This window comes from Podarcis erhardii, assembly GCF_964252035.2.
Source record: "Podarcis erhardii genome assembly, chromosome: 14".
NCBI lineage: Eukaryota > Metazoa > Chordata > Lepidosauria > Squamata > Lacertidae > Podarcis > Podarcis erhardii.
In genome coordinates this window covers 51496773-51519156 of record NC_138503.1, presented here as the reverse complement: position 1 = coordinate 51519156, position 22384 = coordinate 51496773, and the positions used below count along the sequence as shown (strand labels likewise).

The 22384-nt window shown below is 48.5% G+C and overlaps 1 protein-coding gene across 5 annotated transcripts; it reads right to left on the bottom strand.

Moving 5' to 3' along the window:
* Positions 1-3063: 3063 nt before the first annotated feature.
* CHST12 (carbohydrate sulfotransferase 12) lies at positions 3064-21695 on the bottom strand. 5 transcript variants are annotated; one of them, XM_081839930.1, is made up of 3 exons: positions 21576-21695; positions 7556-7698; positions 3064-4823 (listed from the first exon to the last, which is right to left on the bottom strand). In XM_081839930.1, the coding sequence occupies exon 3, from the start codon at positions 4733-4735 to the stop codon at positions 3467-3469; it is 1269 nt and encodes a 422-aa protein (XP_081696056.1). In that variant the 5' UTR covers positions 4736-4823; positions 7556-7698; positions 21576-21695; the 3' UTR covers positions 3064-3466. The 5 variants fall into 5 exon arrangements, with proteins under 5 accessions (XP_081696056.1, XP_081696059.1, XP_081696060.1 ...); XM_081839933.1 differs by lacking the exon at positions 21576-21695 and adding an exon at positions 20490-20634; XM_081839934.1 differs by lacking the exon at positions 21576-21695 and adding an exon at positions 19326-19463.
* Between the last annotated feature and the right edge of the window lie 689 nt (positions 21696-22384).

Here is a 22384-nt window from a genome sequence, read left to right as displayed (position 1 = left end):
TAGAGTACGGCCTCGGAGACCAAAGGTCAAACCCCCACTTAGCCATGAAACTCCCTGGGTGACCTTGCACCAGACACTCACCCTCAGCCTAACCAAACTCACAGGACTGTCATGAGGATACAAAGGGGAGATGCCATCTGCAAAGTTGATGAGCACCCCAATGTTGTTTTAAGTTAACACAACAGGCAATGCCAAACCAAGTACTGAAACATCCACACCCCTTCCTTCCACCTCCAACACTTTCTTCTGCACACAAAGTAACAATGAACTCATAATTCAAGGAAACATGACCTCTCCATATTGCAAAAGATTAGCCTGAAGCCAGTTCTGTCCAGCGGCCATATTACATCACTTGGCCCTCTTAAGTGATGTTCCCAATACATGTTTTGATGGGAAGGGCTCTTTAAAAATAAAAATAATTGCCAATTTAACTTATTTTATTCACATTTATTTGTTCCGATGCGTTCAGACTCCCCTTCTGACAAAGCGAGCCTTGTTTGTTTTTCTTTCCGCGCTGAAATCTTCCAAGGCCCTTGTTTTGCTCATGTTTCCCCTGGCTGTGATTCTGAGATTTTGGCAGCGAAGCTATATAACAAGAAGAGAAGGTTTTCAGCTGGCTGCATTGCATCATGGGTAATGAGTGCACCACAAGGGCATTTAGGCACAGACTGAGACATTGCATTTAGAAGTGGGGACACTTCTTGTCCTTAGCATTTCAGCAACTCGGCTGCTGTCCAGAGCATCGCTTTGCACCATGTGGTGCTTTTGCAGGGAAAATGGAAGGACCGCTCTCACCGCAACTGCCCTGTTCCAAGTTCTTTGCTGCCCTGAAGTGTATTGCCACTCTGGGCTCCTGCAAAAGGATGAGCAGGAATGAATGAAATGTGTCGTGCTGCTGCATGAACTGCTTGGTGCAGCGAGAGAGAAGGGGAGGGAGCCATAGGTTAAGAGGGCAGTGTGACACTGCCACAGGGATCATCTTTGGAAAATGGAAAACAGAGCTGCTTTAAACATGTGTGGAGTGCCTAAATTATATCAGCCTCTCTACATCTGATTTGCTACCAGGCCAAGTTCAGGGAGTTGTTGGCACTAACATATAAAGCCCTTTGCAGGTTAAGAACAGGTTCCCATGTCCCTGGTAAACAGCCTTGGCCCAGGATACCTAAAGAAGCGTCTCCATCCCCGATTGTTCTGCCCAGACCCTGAGGCCCAGCTCCAAGGGCCTTCTGGCGGCTCCCTCCCTGCGAGAAGTTGAAGCTACAGCGAACCAGGCAGAGGGCCTTCTCAGTGGTGGTGCCCGCCCTGTGGAATGCCTACCCACCAAATATCTGACTTTTAGAAGACATCTGTAGGCAGCCCTGTTTAGGGAAGTTTGTAATGTCTGATGTTTTATCGTGTTTTTATCATTTTGTTGGGAGCCGCCCAGAGTGGCTGAGGAGACCGGGACAGATGGGCAGGGTATAAGTAATAAATTATATTGTTGTTGTTCTACACCAGCAGTTCTCAACCTGTGGGTCCCCAGATGTTGGACTACAACTCCCATCATCCCTGAGCTCTGGCCTTGCTAGCTAGGGGCGATGGGAGTTGTAGTTCAACAACATCTGGGGACCCACAGCTTGAGAAAGGCTGTTCTACACCCTTTAGTAGATTGCTGCGGCTGGCCAAGCATCAATTTGAAAACTGGCCCTTTTGCTCTATCCATCTTTACAAAACTCAGGCATGTCTACATTGCCCCACCACCAACAAGCTGGGCATCACGGATGTCTGCAGGAAATGGTACCAGTCGCTGGATGCCATGGGAGGAGAGAGGGCTCTTGTGCTCTGGTGCTGCTTGCTGCTTTCCCACAGTCATTATTTGGTCTTCCACTGTGTGAACAGGATGCTGGACTGCTGGGATCACTGACCAGATATAGCAGGCTCTTCTTACATTCTTATGGGGTGAAGGGAGAGGTGTCCCACCCACTCCAGACGAACCATAACCCCCCATTTTCCAGCTTTCATTAAGGAGGAGAGAGAATACACCACTTAGAAAAGCATTTACAGCTTTGATTTTTCAGTGTACAGTATGCTCTCTGCTTACAGTGGTGCCCCGCAAGACGAACGCCTCGCAAGACGGAAAACCCGCTAGACAAAAGGGTTTTCCGTATTGGAGGCGCTTCGCTAAACAAATTTCTCTATGGGGTTGCTTCGCAAGACGAAAAAATCTTGCGAGTTCCCGCGGGTTTTTTCGCTCCCCCCCCCTTTCCTAAGCTGCTAAGCCACTTATAAGCTGTTCCGCTAGTAAGCCGCTTAACAGCTGATCGCTAAAAGCTGCTAGACCGCTAATAGCGCTAATCCGCTAAGCTGTCAATGGGCTTGCTTCGCAAGACGAAAAAACCGCTAGACGAAGAGAATCGCGGAACGGATTCTTTTCGTCTTGCGAGGCACCACTGTATCTAACTGGAAGATTCAATAGCACCCCTGTGTACCAAAGACTCTGGATCTGTGAGTTGGGAAACACGGAGGACATTCAACACTATTTGTTACGATGCCCTTTATATACATCTTCTAGGCAAAAATTCCTCGATTACATCCTCTGCTCTCTTTCCAGCCGACCTCCCCTTGAGCAAATCTCTATTTTGCTGGCTGGCAATAATGGATTTATGACTGCACGGGTTGCAAAATTTGCTTTGGCTGCAAGTAAGTTGAGAGCCAGGCACCAAGACAAGTGTCACAAGGGGGAGTGTGCGATGTGGAGTGCTTAACTTATGCAAGAGTGATTTTTGCATTTTTGTATGTTTGCTTTGCTGCTGCTGCTGTTGTTGTTCAGTTTTAAATCAATTATTTGTATGCCACGCATTGAGACCAATTGGGAGACTTATAGCTTTAAGCAATAAAGATTCATTCAAGGAGAGAAATTTCTAGTGTTTGTACAACCTGATATATGAGGCAAAATGTACCTGTATTATTCTTTTCAAAAAGTATTGTGAGAAGCTAGCCTGCTCCCCTGAATACACTTACAGTGTTGGACTTTGCTGCCTTTCCCAGTTAGAAAAATTCCAGCGGACACTCACAGCTGAACAGTTGCAACGAAAGATGGCGCGCCCCTTTATTCCCATTCCACAACACTGATTTGTATTAAATATTTTAATATATTAATATTCTCTCTTTCTCGTGCTCTCTTTTAATTAAAAAAATGCATTAATAAAAAGCACCCGAAAGAATACAGCTGGTGGAGTGGACAAGCTTATATCCTAACAGAAAAAAAAGGTACATTTCATAAAATGAATCGGAACGAGAGGAAGGGGTAAGTCTTCCTGCAATGGGAGATTCCATGCGTCCGAGCAATGGGGTGGTTTTGTTTTGTTTTTAAAAAAAGACTATAGAAAAAAGTTGCACTTGTGTTATGTCAACGGAAGGGCTCTGGAAAAAGAAGAGGAGATATTTTGGTATTTCAAATGCTCTCTTTCCCTCCGTTCTGCCTCGCTCAGTTCTGAAGCAAGCTTTCTGGCTTGGGGTAACCGAAAAGGACAAAGTCCGCTTCGTACAGCTTGTACAGCTGCCGCCTCCAGGCCACGGGGATTTTGGCAAACCAGTCGTCCTCCCAGCTGCTGGCTGTCCTGTTCCGGTAGCTGGGAGGGAAGCGAAGAAGGTGTTCCACCTTCAGGAGCTGCAGCAGGTGAGCTGCATCCTCATCCAAAGTCTCCAGCTTGCCCACAAAGTCGTACTCAATCTGGCACGGGTGGCAGAGGCGGTACACCTGCCTCCAATGCTCGTTGAACGGGGCCAGCTTCTCGGTCCGGGGGTCCAGGAGGTACTGGATGAAGTCTGAGAAGGAGACCCTGAGGCCCGCCTCAAAGGCGTCGCTCACCGAGGTCGGCAGGCTGGTGTGGTTGGAGTAAAGTTTCAGCATCGGGATGGCAAACCGGCGGTAGAATTCCTCATTCTCCAGCTCGAACTTGCTGCGGAAGGCCGAGATGAGCCTCACGAAAGGGTCTCGGACGAAGAGGAACTTGGTGTACTTCTTCAGCTTGATCTTCATGAGGTGGCGAGAGAACTTGCCGTAGCGGCGCCAGAACTTGTTGAAGGTGAAGTGGGTGCTGGTGTTGTGGACGTGCTCGCGGGGGATGTCCAAGGGGTCTGCGTACGGCACGCCCTGGTCCATCAGGCTCTCGCTCAGCACAATCATCACCCGCTTCCAGTTGGTGCAGGCCACTTTGGGGACGTAGCAGTAGATGACGCCGTGGCGGTCGTCCACAATGAGGTGGTTCAGCTCATAGTTGGGGATGTCGTCAAAGGAGCGCTCCTTGGTCGGGAAGGCGAAGCTGGAGTTGGCGCACAGCTCCCTCAGCGTCCGGCGCCGCTCCGCCTGCAGCTGCTCCTGGTCCAAGATCGCACCAGCGTCACGAGTGGACCAGTCGTAGCCCCTCACGTTCTCCTCCAAGTTGCCGGCGACGGGCCTCGCGGAGGCGTGCGGGGCAGGCGGCTCTGTCTTCTGACCGAGACCCACATCGCGTTTCAGGTCAGAGCTCAGGAGCTTCTCCAAGAACTCGTCGACGTCCGACATTGAGTCTTGGCCTCCGTCCTTGGCCACGGTGGGGAGGACCCCGTGAGGCCTGGAGAAGGTCGTGTGCAAATAGAAGTGGGCCGTCCCCACGTTGTCCCAGTAGACGATGATCAGCAGGATCATGAAGATGGAGCCCAGCACCACCGAGAGGCGGAAGAGGCGTGCTTTGGTCATCCTGGCCGGAGGCATCGGCAGTGGCTACCTCATGCCGCGCTCACCTCCAGCTCTGCTGGAAATATCTGAGAGCCAGCATGGCGGTTTGAGGACAGTGGGGAACCTGTAAGGAGGTCAAATACAAGGTTAGTCTCCTTCTCCACACAAGATGGTCAGAAAGACAGAACGGAAGAGGCGAGCGGCTGCAGTGGGGAGGGGCCATTCAAAATGAAGTACCCAAATTGGAAATATGGGAGGGTGATTCAAGAAAGCTGAAGAGAGATCCCCCCCCTCTTCTTCCCCCACCTTATACTGTATTCAACACTAATGTCTCACAACAATTGCAACTAAATTGTAAGAAAACTGTACAGCCTGAAAAAAGAGACAAGGCATGTACTTTTGTAAACCAAGGAAATCTTGTGTGTGTGTGTATACACACACACACACACACACACTAAAAAGGAAGCTAAAGAGTATAATTCATACAATACAGTGGTACCTCTGGTTACGTACTTAATTCACTCTGGAGGTCCGTTCTTAACCTGAAACTGTTCTTAACCTGAGGTACCACTTTAGCTAATGGGGCCTCCTGCTGCTGCTGATTTCTGTTCTCATCCTGAAGCAAAGTTCTTAACCCGAGGTACCACTGTATATGGATTCCCTTACCCATATTTGCCCACTTGACAGCTCCAAAAAGACCTCTTTCGCATTTGTAAGAAAATCACCTTTTAGTGTGGCAGCCCTCACACTTTGGAACTCCCTGCCGATTGACATCAGCCAGGAGCCTTCACTGTGCTTTTCAGCACCCTGCCCTTTGCCTTTGGGCCAATCAGCATCTAAAGCAGCGGTTCTCAACCTGTGGGTCCCCAGATGTTGTTGGACTATAACTCCCATCACCCCTAGCTAGCAAGGCCAGAGCTCAGGGATGATGGGAGTTGTAGTCCAACAACAGCTGGGGAGTCACAGGTTGAGAACCGCTGCTTTAGATGCTGATTGGCCCAAGGGCAAAGGGCAGGGAGTGTGTGCCCCCTACGGTGACTCTTAACCTCAGGGTTATAGGTTCAAACCCTATGATGGGGAAAAGCTTCCTGCATTTCAGGGGGTTGGACTAGATGATCCTGGTGGTCCCTTCCGACTCTGCAATACTATGGTTCTTCCTAAGATGATGCTGGATTCCAACTCCCATCAACCCCAGCAAAGCATGACCAATGGTCAGGGACGATGGGAGCTGGGGTTCGGCAACATCTGGAAGGCCAATGGTTAGTCATCCCTGTTCCAGCAGACAATCAGGTGTGATGGGCAAGCAACTTGCCATTACTACTGATTTCCCTTCAAACACGTAGCCACAACTCCATATGTCTGGGTTTTTAAATGTCTGTTTTAAGAGGAATTCTCGCCTTGCGCAAGACAAGACAGAGGCCCCAGGGGTTTGGTAGCACTTTCCATCAGGGGATGGAAACTTTTAATTCTGTCAAAAGCCACATTTCCTCAGGGTAAGCACTCAGAGGCCAAAGGCCAGCAATGGATGGAGCAAGAGAAACAAGAGTCCTGAGTTACTAAAGACCTCTCTGTTATAATTTCCACCATGGCTAGTTCAGAATAGAATGCCCAATGCTATAACGGTCTACTCAGAAGTAAGCCCCACTGAGTTTAACTTTCAAGGCTACTTTCAAATAAGTGCACTGGGTTTTGTTTTAGTAAAGCAGACCAATACAGCTAGAGGTCTGAGAAGCAAGTGAAAGTAACGCCTTTCTGGCTTTGGTGTGCTACATACACAAACATATATACATAGCTGGCAGAAGTCTACCAATTTGTTCTCAGATAGCTCGTGGGAGGGGATTTTTTTTTATTTTTTATTGTCAACCATGCAATTATAAGCTATACAACCAGGGAAAGGTTTTAAAAGAAACCACCCATTTATTTTTATCAGATAAATTATGGTCCATCCGTCCAATGATTGTCCTGAAACTCCCAATAGAAAGAGGGGAAGACACACTTTGAAAACTGCAGAAAATGAACAGGAAGGAAGGAACTCAGAAGAATACGGCAGCTTCAGGAGTCACGTGAAATGAGACCAGATGCCGTATTGAGTGCCCAGCCTAGAACATGTCCCAGATACCCCTGCAATGGGGAGGGGCTACAGGCCAGTGGTTTAGCACGTGACCAGCTTACAGAAGGTAAGGACTTCCACTTCCAGTTAAGAGAACCTCAAGCCGCAGCCTGATGGGCTAGAGAGCCACTGCCAGCCAGAGGAGGCAATACTGAAGTACAGTGGTGCCTCGCAAGACGAAAAGAATCCGTTCCGCGAGTCTCTTCGTCTTGCGGTTTTTTCGTCTTGCGAAGCAAGCCCATTAGCAGCTTAGCGGATTAGCGCTATTAGCGGCTTAGGGGCTTAGCGGGTCGGCTGATAAGCGGCTTAGTGGATCAGCTGATAAGCGGCTTAGCGAATCAGCTGTTAAGCGGCTTAGCGGCTTAGCGGATCAGCTGATAAGCGGCTTAGCGGATCAGCTGATAAGCGGCTTAGCGAATCAGCTGTTAAGCGGCTTAGCGGCTTAGCGGATCAGCTGATAAGCGGCTTAGCGAATCAGCTGTTAAGCGGCTTAGCGGATCAGCTGATAAGCGCTTAGCGAATCAGCTGTTAAGCGGCTTAGCGGATCAGCTGATAAGCGGCTTAGCGGCTTAGAAAAGGGGGGGAGGGGGAAAAAACCCGCAGGAACTCGCAAGACTAAGCAAGCCCATAGGAAATTCGTTTTGCGAAGCACCTCCAGAACGGAAAACCCTTTCGTCTAGCGGGTTTTCCGTCTTGCGAGGCATTCGTCTTGCGGGGCGACACTGTAAATGGACACATCATCTGACCTGGTATGTGGCTGCTTCTTCTATTCATCAGGAGCATCCGTCGTAATGCTTTATGTTCTGCATGCAGGTGGTCCCAGGTTCAATCGCTGGCATCTCCAAAAAGGATGAGGAACCAGGAAAGACTTCTCTGCCCGGGAGATTAGCTGTGGAACAGATAATATTGGGATAAATGGATCAAGGGTCACCCTGAGAATAAAGCAGTGTTCCGGGTTCCTAACGTACAAGGGCTGGTGTGAAACTGTATCCCTGAAGTCTTTGTTTGTTTGTCTTTCAAATTTTATTTATACTTTCTAAGTTTATACCTTTCACTAATACTACAATCATTTTAACATTTCAAAACTTGACTTCCTTCCCCCTCTTTCTGCGGTTTCTTAAATTTATTTTTAATATCCTCTGCATATGCAAATTAACTTAATTTGCTCATTTACTCATCTACTTTAAAGATATACTTTTATAAAACTGCAGGTTATTACAATAATCCTGCCAATGATCTTATCTGTAAATATTCGATAAACCATTTCCATTCTTTTATTTTAAAAAGTTTGTTATCTTGATTTCTTATTCTTCCGGTAAATTTCGCCGTTTCTGCGTATGCCATTCTGAAGGTATTTTTTGGCTTGATAACCAAAGTATTCCATGTTTTTCTTAAACAAGCAAACAAACAAACCCTCTATTTTTTCCAAGGAGTTGAGAATGAGCTCACAGTTCACCCCACTTTTCTCATCATAACCAACAAGCTTGTGGGTTTGGTTGGGCTGAGAGTTAGCAGTTGGCACAAGACCAACAAGCCAGTTTGAACCCAGCCTAAATCCAGCTCACTAATCACTGTTGCTGGCTCTTTATGCAACGGTGCCAGAGGAAGCATGGGAGGGCAATTAAGAGTTGATTAAGTATATAAATCTGCATAAGAAGAGCTGGCTGGATCAGGCCAATGGCTCGCCTCATCCAGCATCCTGTTCTCACAGTGGCCGTTCAGATTTCCCCTGGGAAACCTTCAAACAGGATCGGAGCACAGAATCGCTCTCTTCTCCTGTGTTTCCCAGCAACCATAATCCAGATGCATTGCTACTCCCAGTGACGAAGGCAGAGTATATATAGACACACGGCCTCTAGCCATTGACAGCCCACAAATATGTCAATATTGTTGTTGTTATTAATATGCCACCCATCTAACTGGGTTGCTCCAACCACTCTGGGTTGGCTTCCAACAAGTTAAAACATTAAGCACAGCAAAACGCCAAACATTGAAAACTTCTCTACACAGGGTTGCCTTCAGACGTCTTCTAAAAGTCAAAGCTTCTTTTAAAGCCATCCAAGTTGGTGGTCAACACGGTCAAAACTGTGAGAGGGAGTTCCACAGTTTAACTATGCGCGGCGTGAAGATGGACTTTTATTAAAACCTGCCCTGGATCTTCGAGCATTCGGCTTCAATGGATGCCCGCAAATTCAAGCATTACGAGAGAGGAAGAGAAGAGCTTTTGGTACCGTGCCACGCACAATTTTATAAACTCCAACTCCTCCGACTCGCCTTTCCTCTAGAAAAGCCCCCAAATGCTGCAACCATCCCCCAAGGGGGGGGGTTTCCCTCCACCCGCTTGGCCATTTTGCTTGCCCTTTCCTGCCCTCGCTGCCGGTCCTTTCGGCACGCAATGTTTTCGAGGCGAGAGCCCCGTTTAAACAGCGATGGTGCAGCTCCCCAAGGCAAAAGGGGGGGGAGGCAGCTGACGTAACCTTTTTCAGTCTCTGGAAAACGTGGCAGGTTGTGGGGGGGGCGAGGAGACCTCTGGAACAAGCAGCCCTCCTCTATAGACACTGACCGTTGTCCTTCGCAACCGAGCCTCTCCCTTGCGAAGCCCTTATGAAAAGGGGAGAGCATCAACTTTTTCCAGCGTCGCCTCTGCCTGACAGACCTCTTTTACAAGCCTGTCTGCACATGTGCCTCTGCCAGCTGCTGGGAAGGGAGGGGCACCACCAGCTGACTCCCAGGAGCAAGGCCGAAAAACAAATGCCGTTTTAAAGTTGTGCAGCTGTTCTGGAATGGGAGGATGGGGCAGAGGCAAGTAGGAGCTCTCCGCACAACCCTGCCCCCATGGTTAGGGGTGGATTTTTTGGTTTTTATTGGTTTTTCCTTTATTACTCACAAGTATTTCTTTACATCATGACTTGACTTCTTACAATTATACATATTCTTGTTTCAGAGTACGTTCGTAATTGTTATTATCATAGATCGACAAGTATTACTGTACAGAAAAAAGATGTAATTTTAAAATCCTAATATTCCTCATAAATGAATGACTGCGGCGTTTGTCCGCAGACAGCTTCCAGGTCATGTGGCCAGCATGTCTAAACCACTTCTGGCAAACCAGAGCAGCGTACGGAAACGGCATTTACCTTCCCGCCGGAGCGGCACCTATTTATCTACTTGCACTCTGACATGCTTTCAAACTGCTAGGTTGGCAGGAGCAGGGACCGAGCAATGGGAGCTCACCCTGTCGCGGGGATTCGAACCACCGACCTTCTGATCGGCAAGCCCTAGGCTTGGATACAAATGATAAAATTATTATTATTAATAATAATAATAATAATTACCTCCCCCACCCAAAAAAGGGCTCAAGGTGCCATATGTGGTTCTGCCCCTCCTCATTTTATCCGCACAACGGCCCTGCGAGGAAGGGTAGCCTGAGAGGCAGGGGCTGGCTTCCGAGGTCACCCCAGTGAGCTTCGTGGCTGAGCGGGGGATTTGAACTCAGGTCTTACTCTGACAATCTAACCACTACGCTACATTGTTGCTTAGTCGTTTAGTCATGTCCGACTCTTCGTGACCCCCTGGACCAGAGCACGCCAGGCACTCCTGTCTTCCACTGCCTCCCACAGTTTGGTCAAACTCATGCTGGGAGCTTCGAGAACACTATCCAACCATCTCGTGCTCTGTCGTCCCCTTCTCCTTGTGCCCTCCATCTTTCCCAACATCAGGGTCTTTTCCAGGGAGTCTTCTCTTCTCATGAGGTGGCCAAAGTCTTGGAGCCTCAGCTTCACGATCTGTCCTTCCAGTGAGCACTCAGGGCTGATTTCCTTCAGAATGGAGAGGTTTGATCTTCTTGCAGTCCATGGGTCTCTCAAGAGTCTCCTCCAGCACCAGAATTCAAAAGCATCAATTCTTCGGTGATCATCCTTCTTTATGGTCCGGCTCTCACTTCAATACATTACTACTGGGACACATGTAGGGCGTGTCTCTTCCTAACCAGCTACATCTCTCCCTGCCACTCCTCCCTTCTTGAATTGCCATAGGTTAAATAAAAAGTCAGCTTTCTAATGTTTTTTGCCCTCCATGTTGCTGCTAGAGAGAAGCACCTCCCTTCTCCTCTCACGCAACTATTATTATCGTTATTAATATTATTATTAATAGTATATCTGAAGATCACAGGGCGGTTCATAACATAAAAATACAAAAAGAGAACACGAAACACATCGTGAAATAAAAACAAACCAGTAACTGTGCCCCCAGGACCCAAGTTCCTCCTGTAAGATCTTCTGCGACGGGGGCACTTACAAGGACTTTATGTTTCCTGTTCAGTGCAGTTTTTTCTTTAATTGCCAGTTTCTATTTCTCTCTGTGTGTGCCTTACTTCTTCAATAAATATACTTTAACTGGAGCCCTGGAGTTGGCTACATTCCTTTGCAGAGCCCCAGACTAGGTCTTACCCACCCTCAACTACTCCACCAAGACCAAGGATTAAACACAGCTTAAAACCTCTAAAAGGTCTGTTCTTCTCCATAAATTGTCCATTGCAAATCTGAACCATCCACTTTCCCCCTGGCATCTGGGATAGACTCTCCATCTGAAACCCTGAAGAACTGCTGCCGGTCTGTGTAGACAATACTGTCTTCTGACTTGGAAGAAGGCAGCTTCCTATGTTGCTCTTAATAGCCAAGAGTACAAAATGTGCTCTGATGACTTAGCCAGTACTCTGGAAGGGACAGATGAGAGAGCAAGAACGTCAGAAGAGACCTTCTGGATCAGGCCAATGACCCGTCTAGTCCAGCATCCTGTTCTCACAGTGGCCACAGTGGCCCTGTGGGAAACCAGAGAGCAGCAGCAAATCTCCTCCGGTGGCAACCTGCAGTTAGTAGCATTTACAGTTTTCAACTCTGGAGGCAGAGCGTACCTCTCAAGGCTCGTAGTAGCCGCTGATAGACTCCACCTTCATGAATGTGTCTAATCTGCTTTTAAAGCCATCCAAGTTGGTGGTCATCACTCCCTCCTGAGGAAGTGAGTTCCACAGTTTAACCATGCACTGAGCAATGAAGTGTTTTCTTTGATCCATCCTGAATCTTCCAACATTCAACTTCATTGGACGCCAAGCGTTAGGTGTTGTTGTTTAGTCGTTTAGTCGTGTCCGACTCTTCGTGACCCCCTGGACCAGAGCACGCCAGGCACTCCTGTCTTCCACTGCCTCCCGCAGTCTGGTCAAACTCATGCTGGTAGCTTCGAGAACACTGTCCCACCATCTCGTCCTCTGTCGTCCCCTTCTCCTTGTGCCCTCCATCTTTCCCAACATCAGGGTCTTTTCCAGGGAGTCTTCTCTTCTCATGAGGTGGCCAAAGGATTGGAGCCTCAGCTTCAGGATCTGTCCTTCCAGTGAACACTCAGGGATGATTTCCTTCAGAATGGAGAGGTTTGATCTTCTTGCAGTCCATGGGACTCTCAAGAGTCTCCTCCAGACACTGGGAGAACGTGATGACTGACTCAGGAGAGGCCAAGCAAAAAACATGAACCTGAGGAGGGGCTGAAAGAGGAGGTTTGCAGGCCACTGTCAGGTTAGGTAAGGGAGAGAAAATCTTTCTTGTATCTTGAGTGAGCACTTGCACCATAGTATCACAGAATTGTAGAGTTGGAAGGGGCCACCAGGGTTATCAAGTCCAACCCCCTGCAATCCACAACCCTGCGTCTCATCCTCTACTGACCGAGCTATCCCCGCCATCACAGCAATAAAACCTCATGGCCTAACTAGAATTTTCCCCAAGCCCCCAGGGCCCAGAAGTGTCGTGACCGGCGCACAGTATTCTGCTCAGAATATATAGAGCCAGTTCCTCTAAGAAATGACTCTCCTAACTCCATCATTTCTATTGTCTTTTTCATGAAAGTCCAAGAAACATTATCAAAGGCCTTCTCTGCTTCAATAAACATCACAGCCGCTTGCTTTTCGTTCCTGGCCTCCAGATACTCTATTATGTCTGTTATATTCCTTATATTATCTTTCATCTGTCGACCAGGTAGAAAGACAGCTTGATATGTATGTTATTGATATGAGATGTTTGTAATGATGGAAAAGAAAATTAATTTTTAAAAAAATTAGAAAAAAGAAAGCCAGCTTGATCTTGGTGAATTATGTCTTTTAGTACTGTTTTTAATCGATCTGCCAATATATTGGCAAATAATTTATAATCATTATTTAATAGTGAGATCGGCCTATAATTTCTAACTAAAAGTAAATCTGCTCAGTGGGCACAGTCAATCTGGTTTTTCTTGGTTAAGAACTTTGGTTCACTTGCCTCGGAAGACACTGGGGGAAGGTGATGACTGACTCAGGAGAGGCCAAGCAAAAAACATTGAACCTGAGGAGGGGCTGAAAGAGGAGGTTTGCAGGCCACTGTCAACAGACAAACAGACCACAAACTGTTCCCCACTCTGCACAAACACCGGTGAGCAAATGAGCCTTGTTGCATTTGGTGGGGCAGGCTTTCTGGAAAGTTTTGAACCAGGATTCCCCCCCCCCCCAATCGTATAAATCAACTGGAACCTGAATCTGTTTTGCACCTATCCTTTCTGCTTGTCATTTCAAAACTATTACAGATTGCAGTCTTTTACATCACACTCAGCTTCTTCTCTCTCCTTGCATTTTCTAGTTACAGGTAGGTAGCCGTTTTGGTCTGCCATAGTCGAAACAAAATAAAATAATTCCTTCCAGTAGCACCTTAAAGGTAAAGGTAAAGGTACCCCTGACCTTAGGTCCAGTCGCGAATGACTCTGGGGTTGTGGCACTCATCTCGCTTTACTGGCTGAGGGAGCCGGCGTTTGTCCACAGACAGCTTCCGGGTCATGCGGCCAGCATGACTAAGCCACTTCTGGCGAACCAGAGCAGTGCACGGAAACACCGTTTACCTTCCCGCCAGAGCGGTACCTATTTATCTACTTGCACTTTGACATGCTTTCGAACTGCAAGATGGGCAGGAGCAGGGACCGAGCAACGGGAGCTTACCCCATCACGGGGATTCGAACCGGCTACCTTCTGATCAACAAGTCCTAGGCTCTGTGGTTTAGCCCACAGCACCATCTGCTGTCAATCACCCATTCCCATCACCCTTCTGAGTAATACCCCTCCCCACCCTCTCACTATATATAAGGGTCTTGTGACTTCTGTTTCAGTGTATTTTAAGACATGTGCATGCACAAGAAAGCTCATTGCAATAACAAACTTAGTTGGTCTCTAAGGTGCTACTGGAAGGATTTTTTTTATTTTGTCTTGCCTTTTCTGTTTTATTTTCTGTTTTTATTCTTCCATTTATACCCCCATCATTCTTCCAAGGAGGCATACACGGTTTCCCCCTCCCCATTTTATCTTCACAACAACCCTGAAAGGTAGCCATGGTTGAGAAATGATGACTCACTCAAGGTCACCAAGTTAGCTTCAAGGTTGAGTGGAGATTTGAACCCAAATCTCCCAGCTGTAGACCAACCATTGCACCACCCTGGTTACATAAGAAAGATGTTCTACATGTTTCTAGCCTGATGAAGGGGGGGCTCTTGAACTTAAAAATCTGCTTCTACATTGTGACATTTGAATTGCTTCCAATAAAGCCATTGCACCACTCAGACTTTTGGATTAAAACTTTGAAGAAGTGCTGCATGCCATTTTTACATGCTGGATAAAATCTTGAAAAAGTTCTCTCCCTAGCCAGAAAAAATGATTGATGGGGCTGTCGATAAATGTGCTTAAATGTGATTTAAAACATTATAATGAAACTTATTCACGCAATCACTTGGAAGTTACTGGGATATTTGTTCACATATTATGAGACAGAAACCCAAATATATACATGGAAGGCATCTTAGCATGCCTAAATACTTTTGCGTGCTTTCAAGTCACATGAAAGAAGTCACAGACAACTTTAAAAGAGTTCAGATCCAGATGCTAAATCTATTCTTCTGTCTACTGTGGATTTAACAACATTGCATCAGGGTTTCATTCACAGACCCACCTTCTAATGTGTATAGTCCACTATCGGTCTGAAATTAATTTCCTTTCTGCATACGACATATCACAAACAGGCCAGACTCTATATGCAAGAGGGTACACAAATCTGACACCAGCAATATCCATAAATCCAAATACATCAACCTCCTAGGCTGCTGTATAACTAAAGTAGTAATCCTTGAACCAATGAACTTCAAAGGGAGATTGAAACCTGAACTAAGATTTGTCAAGAGCATGGGCAGGCAAACTATGGCCCACAGGCCGGATCCGGCCCAATCGCCTTCGAAATCCAGCCAGCAGACGGTCCGGGAATCAGCGTGATTTTACATGAGTAGAAAGTGTCCTTTTATTTAAAATGCATCCCTGGGTTATTTGGGGGGCATAGGAATTCGTTCATTTCCCCCCCAAAAATATAGTCCGGTCCCCCACAAGGTCTGAGAGACAGTGGACCGGCCCCCTGCTGAAAAAGTTTGCTGACCCCTGGTCAAGAGGTTCGGTGCTATCACTGGTGGGCTGAATCAACAGCTTGGATTTTTATTATGCTCTCTGTGCTTATTGGCTTATCAATGCAAGGACGCTTGTGCTATCGACACCAGTGCTCTGCAAATTATCTACTACCAACATTTTGCAAAATTGCCACTGTTAGTGGCTGTCACAGATGGTACAATCCACATTTCATTCTCCTCTTATCTCGCAGCTTACAATTCCTCTCCAGCCAAGTGTAACACAGGATAACAAGTCATGCACTGAACTGTTGACTCCATGAAAGCTCATCCCATAATATGCTACCCCTGAGCACTTTGTAGTAGTAAAATGAATGTCCTTAAGGGACCGCAAAACACTTTTTCAATTTTTGCTATTTATTATGTCACTAATGAATTTTAGGCAACAATTCATGGAAATTTTTCCACAGAAAAATTCCACAGTCATACAAATTTTCCACTCCGTAGTCACTGGCTGCATTTATGTTTACGGACAAGGCCTGCCAATGTGCTTGCCTTCCAAAGTTTGTAGGACTTCAGCTCCCAGAAGCCCCAGCAGCCAATAGCCAAGAATGATGGAACTTGCAGTCCAATAATATCCCAAGGGCACCGACTGCTTTACAGTTATAGCTACAGATTTACTACTTCTTTCTTTATCTCAACTTTCAGCTGGACACTGTAGTATAAACACCGAGAATTGAGAAACACTGGCCTGCGAGCGCTCCAATTGGAGAACAGCCTTTACCAAAGGTGTCATGGGCTTTAAAGAAACTTGAACTCAGGACGCAAGGGAGAAACGTGCTAAGAGGAAGGCACGCTTGGCAAACCCTCACTGTGATCAACTCCTGCCTGGAAACCTATGTCCCCACTGCGGAAGGACGTGTGGATCCAGAACTGGTCTCCACAGCCACTTACGGACTCACTGTTAAAACAGTGTTTATAGAAGACAATCTTACTTGACTACAAGGGATCGTCAAAGAAGACAGCTATAGGTACAGATTTATCTTTCTTTATCTCACGTTTCAGTCGGACAGTGACCTATAATGCAGCTCATGGCTGAAATCCAATATACTGTAATAAGAGCACAGTGGTACCTCTGGTTGCGAACGGGATCCGTTCCGGAGGCCCGTTTGCAACATGAAAAGAGTGCAACCAGCAGTGGCGCTTCTGCGCACACGCGGGTTGCGATTCGCCACTTCTGCGCATGCGTGTGATGTCATTTTGCATTTCTGCGCATGCGCCAAAACCCGGAAGTAACCCTTTCTGGTACTTCTGGGTCGCTGCGGGATGTAACCTGAAAGAACGTAACATGAGGTATGACTGTACAATATTTTAAATTATTGTGTATCTTGTGTGTTGTTGTTGTTTTATTAGGGCCAGCATTCTGTCCTCATAGTGGCCAATCAGATGTCCCAAGGCCAACTCTTCCTTCCTGTGGTTTCGACCAACTGGCATTCAGAAGCATCGCTGCCTCCAGAATATGTCATAATAGGAACACATTCTTTCTTTTCTTCAAGGAAGTTGTCTGTGCAACCCAGATATGGGGGCTGTTATGTACCCTGCCCAGGAGAAGCAGCGTTAACCTTCTGGTTTCTGCACCCCATATCACAACTCTTTCATCCAAGCGTGGAGGAAACACTTCTGCAAGTTCCCCCTTTTCACTTCCCCTAAGTAACTGCAGCAACCTCACTCCATCCCAAGTTTCACAACCTGCCCTACTAAAAGAGTCAAGCTACAAGATAAATATCCAAGTAATAGCTCGTTTGGTAAAGAAATGGACTTTTAATCTCAGGATTGTGTGGGATCGAGCCCCACAGTGGACAATAAATGGCCCTTGTGGTCCCTTCCAGCTCTACAATTCTATGATTCTAAATTAAATGCGTAGTGTCAAAATTCAGAGCCTGTTGCTTGATCCTGGTCAGAGCCTCCTGGATCAGACTCTAGTCATTTTGCAAATGCAAATGTGAACTTATGAATCATAGAAGTGTGGAGTTTGAAGGAACCCCAACGGTCATCTAGCCCAAGCCCTTGCAATGCAGGAATCTTAGCTAGACCATTTAAGGATCTCATTTTCAAACTACAAGTCCCAGAATTCTTTGGGGGAAGTCCTGATTAATTGAAGTGGTATCATAGTGCTTCAAATGCACAGTCTGAATGTGACCAGTGGACTAATACTGTACAGTGGTACCTCTAGTTGCGAATGGGATCCGTTCCAGAGCCCCGTTTGCAACATGAGCAGAACGCAACCCGCGTCTGTGCATGTCGCGATTTGCTGCTTCTGCGCATGACATCATTTTGAGCATCTGTGCATGCGCGAGCAGTGAAACCCAGAAGTAACCCATTCCGTTACTTCCGGGTCACTGCGGGATGTATCCTGAAAGAACGTAACCTGAACCGAAGCGAACGTAACAAGAGGTATGACTGTACATGCTTCTTTAAAAAATAATAATAATCAATGGGATTATTACAACCATGTTAATTTACAGGCCACCTTGAAACCACTGCCCTGCTACGAGCTCTCATGCAACACCCCTGGCAGCATCTGGAATGAGTGATGTTCATCATCCCACCATCTATCAGTTTCTTAGACATTAGAAGCAGCAGCCTGGAGCTAATGTCGCAACTTTCCATGTTGAGCTCCTTGCTACAGCAAAACTCTTTTCAGCCTCTGCATGACAAGCAATTCCAAGAAAGTGCGGGGTTACGTCCGCTCATCAGACTCGTTGCCCACCAGGAGTTTTTGCTCATCAGTGTTTGAAATTAGCTGGGCACCAGTTGCATTTTGCAACAGGTGACCGGCCTTTTGCGAGGAAGTGGAGGTGTCTGGTCGCCAGGTTTGGCCCCAAACATCTCCATCTGGCTGGCTGGTGTGGCTGCGGTGCTGCACCACTCAGCTGGTCTGTTGGGCAGCACAGCCCCAAAAGATACGCTTCTTTTGGTGCTGCGCTACCCCGCAAATCAGCTGATTCACGTGGCAGCACAGCATCCAAAGACGTGTGTCTTTGGGTGCCGCACTTCCCCACAGACCTTCGTAATCCTGCACACACACAAAATGGGTGTATCCTTGTGGCAGCCATAACCTAGATTTAAGGTGCCATTTGGCTCCTAGATTTTATAGCTGTTTCTAACACTGGCTCAGATACACCGAGTTAGAATATGCAGTCCCTGATAGCCACATGGGAGCTGCACGGGTTTATTGAGGGTCCACATGGCAGATGGAGAGGGAAACTGCAAAGATTTTGCAAAGTGACACAGTTCACACATAGAGGAGCCCTGCAGGATGCTAAACTCTGTTTCCGACACCTCTCACTTGGAAGCAAATTGAGAGTGGGGGAAGCCCTTTCCCCCTGAGCACGTAAGAGGGATTACTGCTTACGCACCAGTTCTCATTTTAACACTCCTAATTTCACGATGTCATTGATTTTCAGTCCGACTCAGAGGAGATAGCTAGGCAGATGCCTGAGTCAGCTTTGGCTATTGCTAACCACAGAAGGATTTCTAGGCCTACCAGAACAAAAAAGAAAAAGGGGAAGGGGGATATTTCTCCATAAGACACCAACTGCCGACAAGTGGAACAAGCGCCACCAGCACCAAGGAACCAGCCACCAAGCCTGAACTTCAAAAACAGGTTGGAAGCATCCACCCCCAGCACAATTCAAAGTGGGACCCACCACAATCGAACCTACAGCCAGCCGCTCTTACTCTAGAAAGACCCCGAACAAACTCCCAAGCCTCCCTCATTCTATGGAAAAGCCCCCAACTTCGCATAGCATGCTAAGTTCCAAAAGCTTCCAAAAGCCCCCAACTTCGCATAGCATGCTAAGTTCCAAAAGCTTCCAAAAGCCCCCAACTTCGCATAGCATGCTAAGTTAGCTGGGCTTATAAATGTTCAATTAAATGAGTCGAGAGCCAAGCAAAGTTTCACAGGGAGCACTGTGCTGCACACCAGGGTTGGAGAAATCTGAGGTCTGGGAACAGGTGCGGCCCTCCAGGGCTTCCTATGTGGCCCCCGGGACTCTTCCCAGTACATACCTTGCACTAACCCTGCTCCACACCTGGTTGGCTGGGGTCCTTGAATTTGCCTGTCTCAATGGAGATACATGTGCACAGGAATCTGTGGGTTTTGTGCCCTGCCCAATTTTGTTTCCTCTGGCCCCGCCCACCACTGGCATGTGACCACCAGGAGGCTGTCCATTAGGGAATGCTGCCCTGGGGTGAATGGAGACGCCCCACCCTGCTACCCACTGTGTCGTCTCTCAGAAATGCTGCTCTGTCACAGTGAATCTGGGTTATCATTTACAGTGGTACCTCAGGTTACATACGCTTCAGGTTACAGACTCCACTAACCCAGAAATAGTGCTTCAGGTTAAGAACTTTGCTTCAGGATGAGAACAGAAATCGCACAACAGCAGCAGGAGGCCCCATTAGCTAAAGTGGTGCTTCAGGTTAAGAACAGTTTCAGGTTAAGTAAAGACCTCCAGAACGAAGTACTTAACCTGAGGTACCACTGTATTGTGTTCTGGTGTTGTAACCCACCCTGTGACCTCAGAATTAAGGGCAGCTAATTAATAAGAATGATAATGATAATAATCAAATATTAACAGTTGTCTATATCAGGGGTGAGCAGACTTTGGGTTTGTGGGGATCTACTTTGCTTTTTACAAGCACCCTAATATTCACTACACAGAGCCAGGTGCAAAAGCCTTAGAATCAGAGAATAGAGAGTAAATTTCACTGTTAGAGAACCGGAAGTAATAAAATGTTGCCGATCTACTTTGAATCAGTCAGAGGCCCTGTACACACCACACACCTGCCCCCCTAATCATGGGAACTGTAGTTTACCTCCTCACAGATCTACAATTCCCAGCACTCTTGTCAAACTATAGTTTCCAGGCACTAATTGGATGTGTTGCCTGCTTTAAACATATGATATGCCCACAGATATCTTTGATCCTAATCTAACATCTGGGGGACGAAGCTGTTTATGAGTCTTAAAGTAATAACAATAAAAGACCACTCCTAACTTCATGTGGTACAATGCAGTCGCATTTCCCATTAAAAAAACAGAAGGAAAACTAGAACCAGCAAACTAGAAGCGAAGTCCACAGAAACCAAAGCACAAAACCAGCACCAGGTGCTGCACCTCCCCATCGCCGGCTGCTATCTAAGTGTGTCCACAGGTGTCTGTTCGGCTACCTGGCAACTTGCAAAGGCGACCTGAGCGGGGGAAGAAATGATGCCCCGTCTTCTTTTTGAGCGCAGATATCAACCGAGAACGAAGTGACCGCGATGATAAAAAAAATCCGAATTAAAACAAGGAGGTCTTTCCTCCTAATCCCGAAGACTCAGACGGTCTTTCGCAAAGGCGCTTCGGCGCTGGAGGAAATCCTCTCCCGACCCATCGCGGGGCGCGACTCGGGCAGCCTCTCCAAGTCCCGGGGGGCGAGACGAGGGGTGGGTGGGAGAAGCACAACCCCCCCCCCACGCCACCCCTGGCGCGCGGCGTGACCTTCGGCAGCCCTCTGGGGACGGGGAGCCGGGCCCGTCCCACGGAGCCCGGCCGGCTGCCGTGCGCCTCCTGCCCCGTTGCGCACGGGCTGGATGGAGACGCGCGCCCTCCTCCTGGTCGCCGGGCAGCCCCGCGCAGCCACGTGGGTGAGAGCTCGGGGTCGGGGAAGTTGGGGGGCAGCAGCATCTCTCCGCTCAGCCCAGTGGCGGAGCGTGGGGGGTGCAGGGGGGGCCGGCCGCACCGGGCGCAACATCTGGAGGTTAGGGTTAGGGGCGCAAATCCACGGGTTAGGGGGCGCAAATCCACGGGTTAGGGGGCGCAAGTCCACGGGTTAGGGGGCGCAAATCCACGGGTTAGGGGGCGCAAATCCACGGGTTAGGGGGCGCAAGTCCACCGGTTAGGGGGCGCAAATCCACGAGTTAGGGGGGCGCAAATCCACGGGTTAGGGGGCGCAAATCCACGGGTTAGGGGGCGCAAGTCCACCGGTTAGGGGGCGCAAATCCACGGGTTAGGGGGCGCAAATCCACGAGTTAGGGGGGCGCAAATCCACGGGTTAGGGGGCGCAAATTACTTGCCTTGCCCCGGGTGCTGACAACCCACGCTACGCCACTGGCTCAGCCCACCCGCGCCCCACCCCGGAAAATAAAAGCCCGGTGGCTCCTCCATCCAGCCGGCATTACGCGCAGCGCCCGCCCGGATCAGATGCCCCACCAGCGCGCCCCGCCGCGCCCAGCGCCCCCTCCGGCTCCCCCGAGCGCCGGTGCCCATCTCACCTCCTGCCCGGGGCCGCTGGGCCAGCGGAACCTCCCGCCGCCGAGGCGCCTCCCTGCCTGCCTGCCTGCCTGCCTGCCTCCCTCCCTGGGCCAGCCAGCCAGACCGCCAGCCGCTCCACCTCCGGCTCGGCTGGCGCCGCCCCGTCTCGCGAGAAGGCCGGCCCGGGGGGGCCTCCGAGCGAGCGCAGGCGCCTCGCAGCCCCTCCCAGCCCAACAGGGGGCGCCTCGCCGGCCTTGGATCGCGCGCGCCGGGGGACGGGGCGAACCGGCGCGTCACCGGAGGATCCCCGCCTGGCAATCGAGGGTTGGAGAGGAAGGAAGGGGGCTTGGAAGAGGCGGAGGCGGACGAGTCCGGAGGATGAGGGTTTATTGCGGGATCGGTACTGCTCTGTCGTTTTGCAGCGTCCGCATGAAGCAACTGGCAGCATCAAGATGCCAACGCGTGTTCCATATTAAACCAGTTTAACACTTTTTGCAGAAAATGCAGCAAGGGCGCTGCCATGCCTGAGTGTATTGAGGGGGGCAGGATCTTACGCGAGATTTTTAATTTTTTATACCTCTTGATTGTAGAAAACCTTTACAAACTACTGGCCTGTAACACCGCCTTCTCCCGTGCAATTCACATTTACTCTTAATAGGAGAAATTCAATGTGTGTGTGTGTGTGTTTTAAAAAATGTTGCAGCTTCATTAACTATGAACCCCAAAACCTGGGATCCCTTCGAAACTGGCGCCAAAGTTTAGTAATCATTTTCTTATCTAATCCAAACTGATGCCACACTTTGGCAGAAGTTTTGCAGTGGGGGGGGGA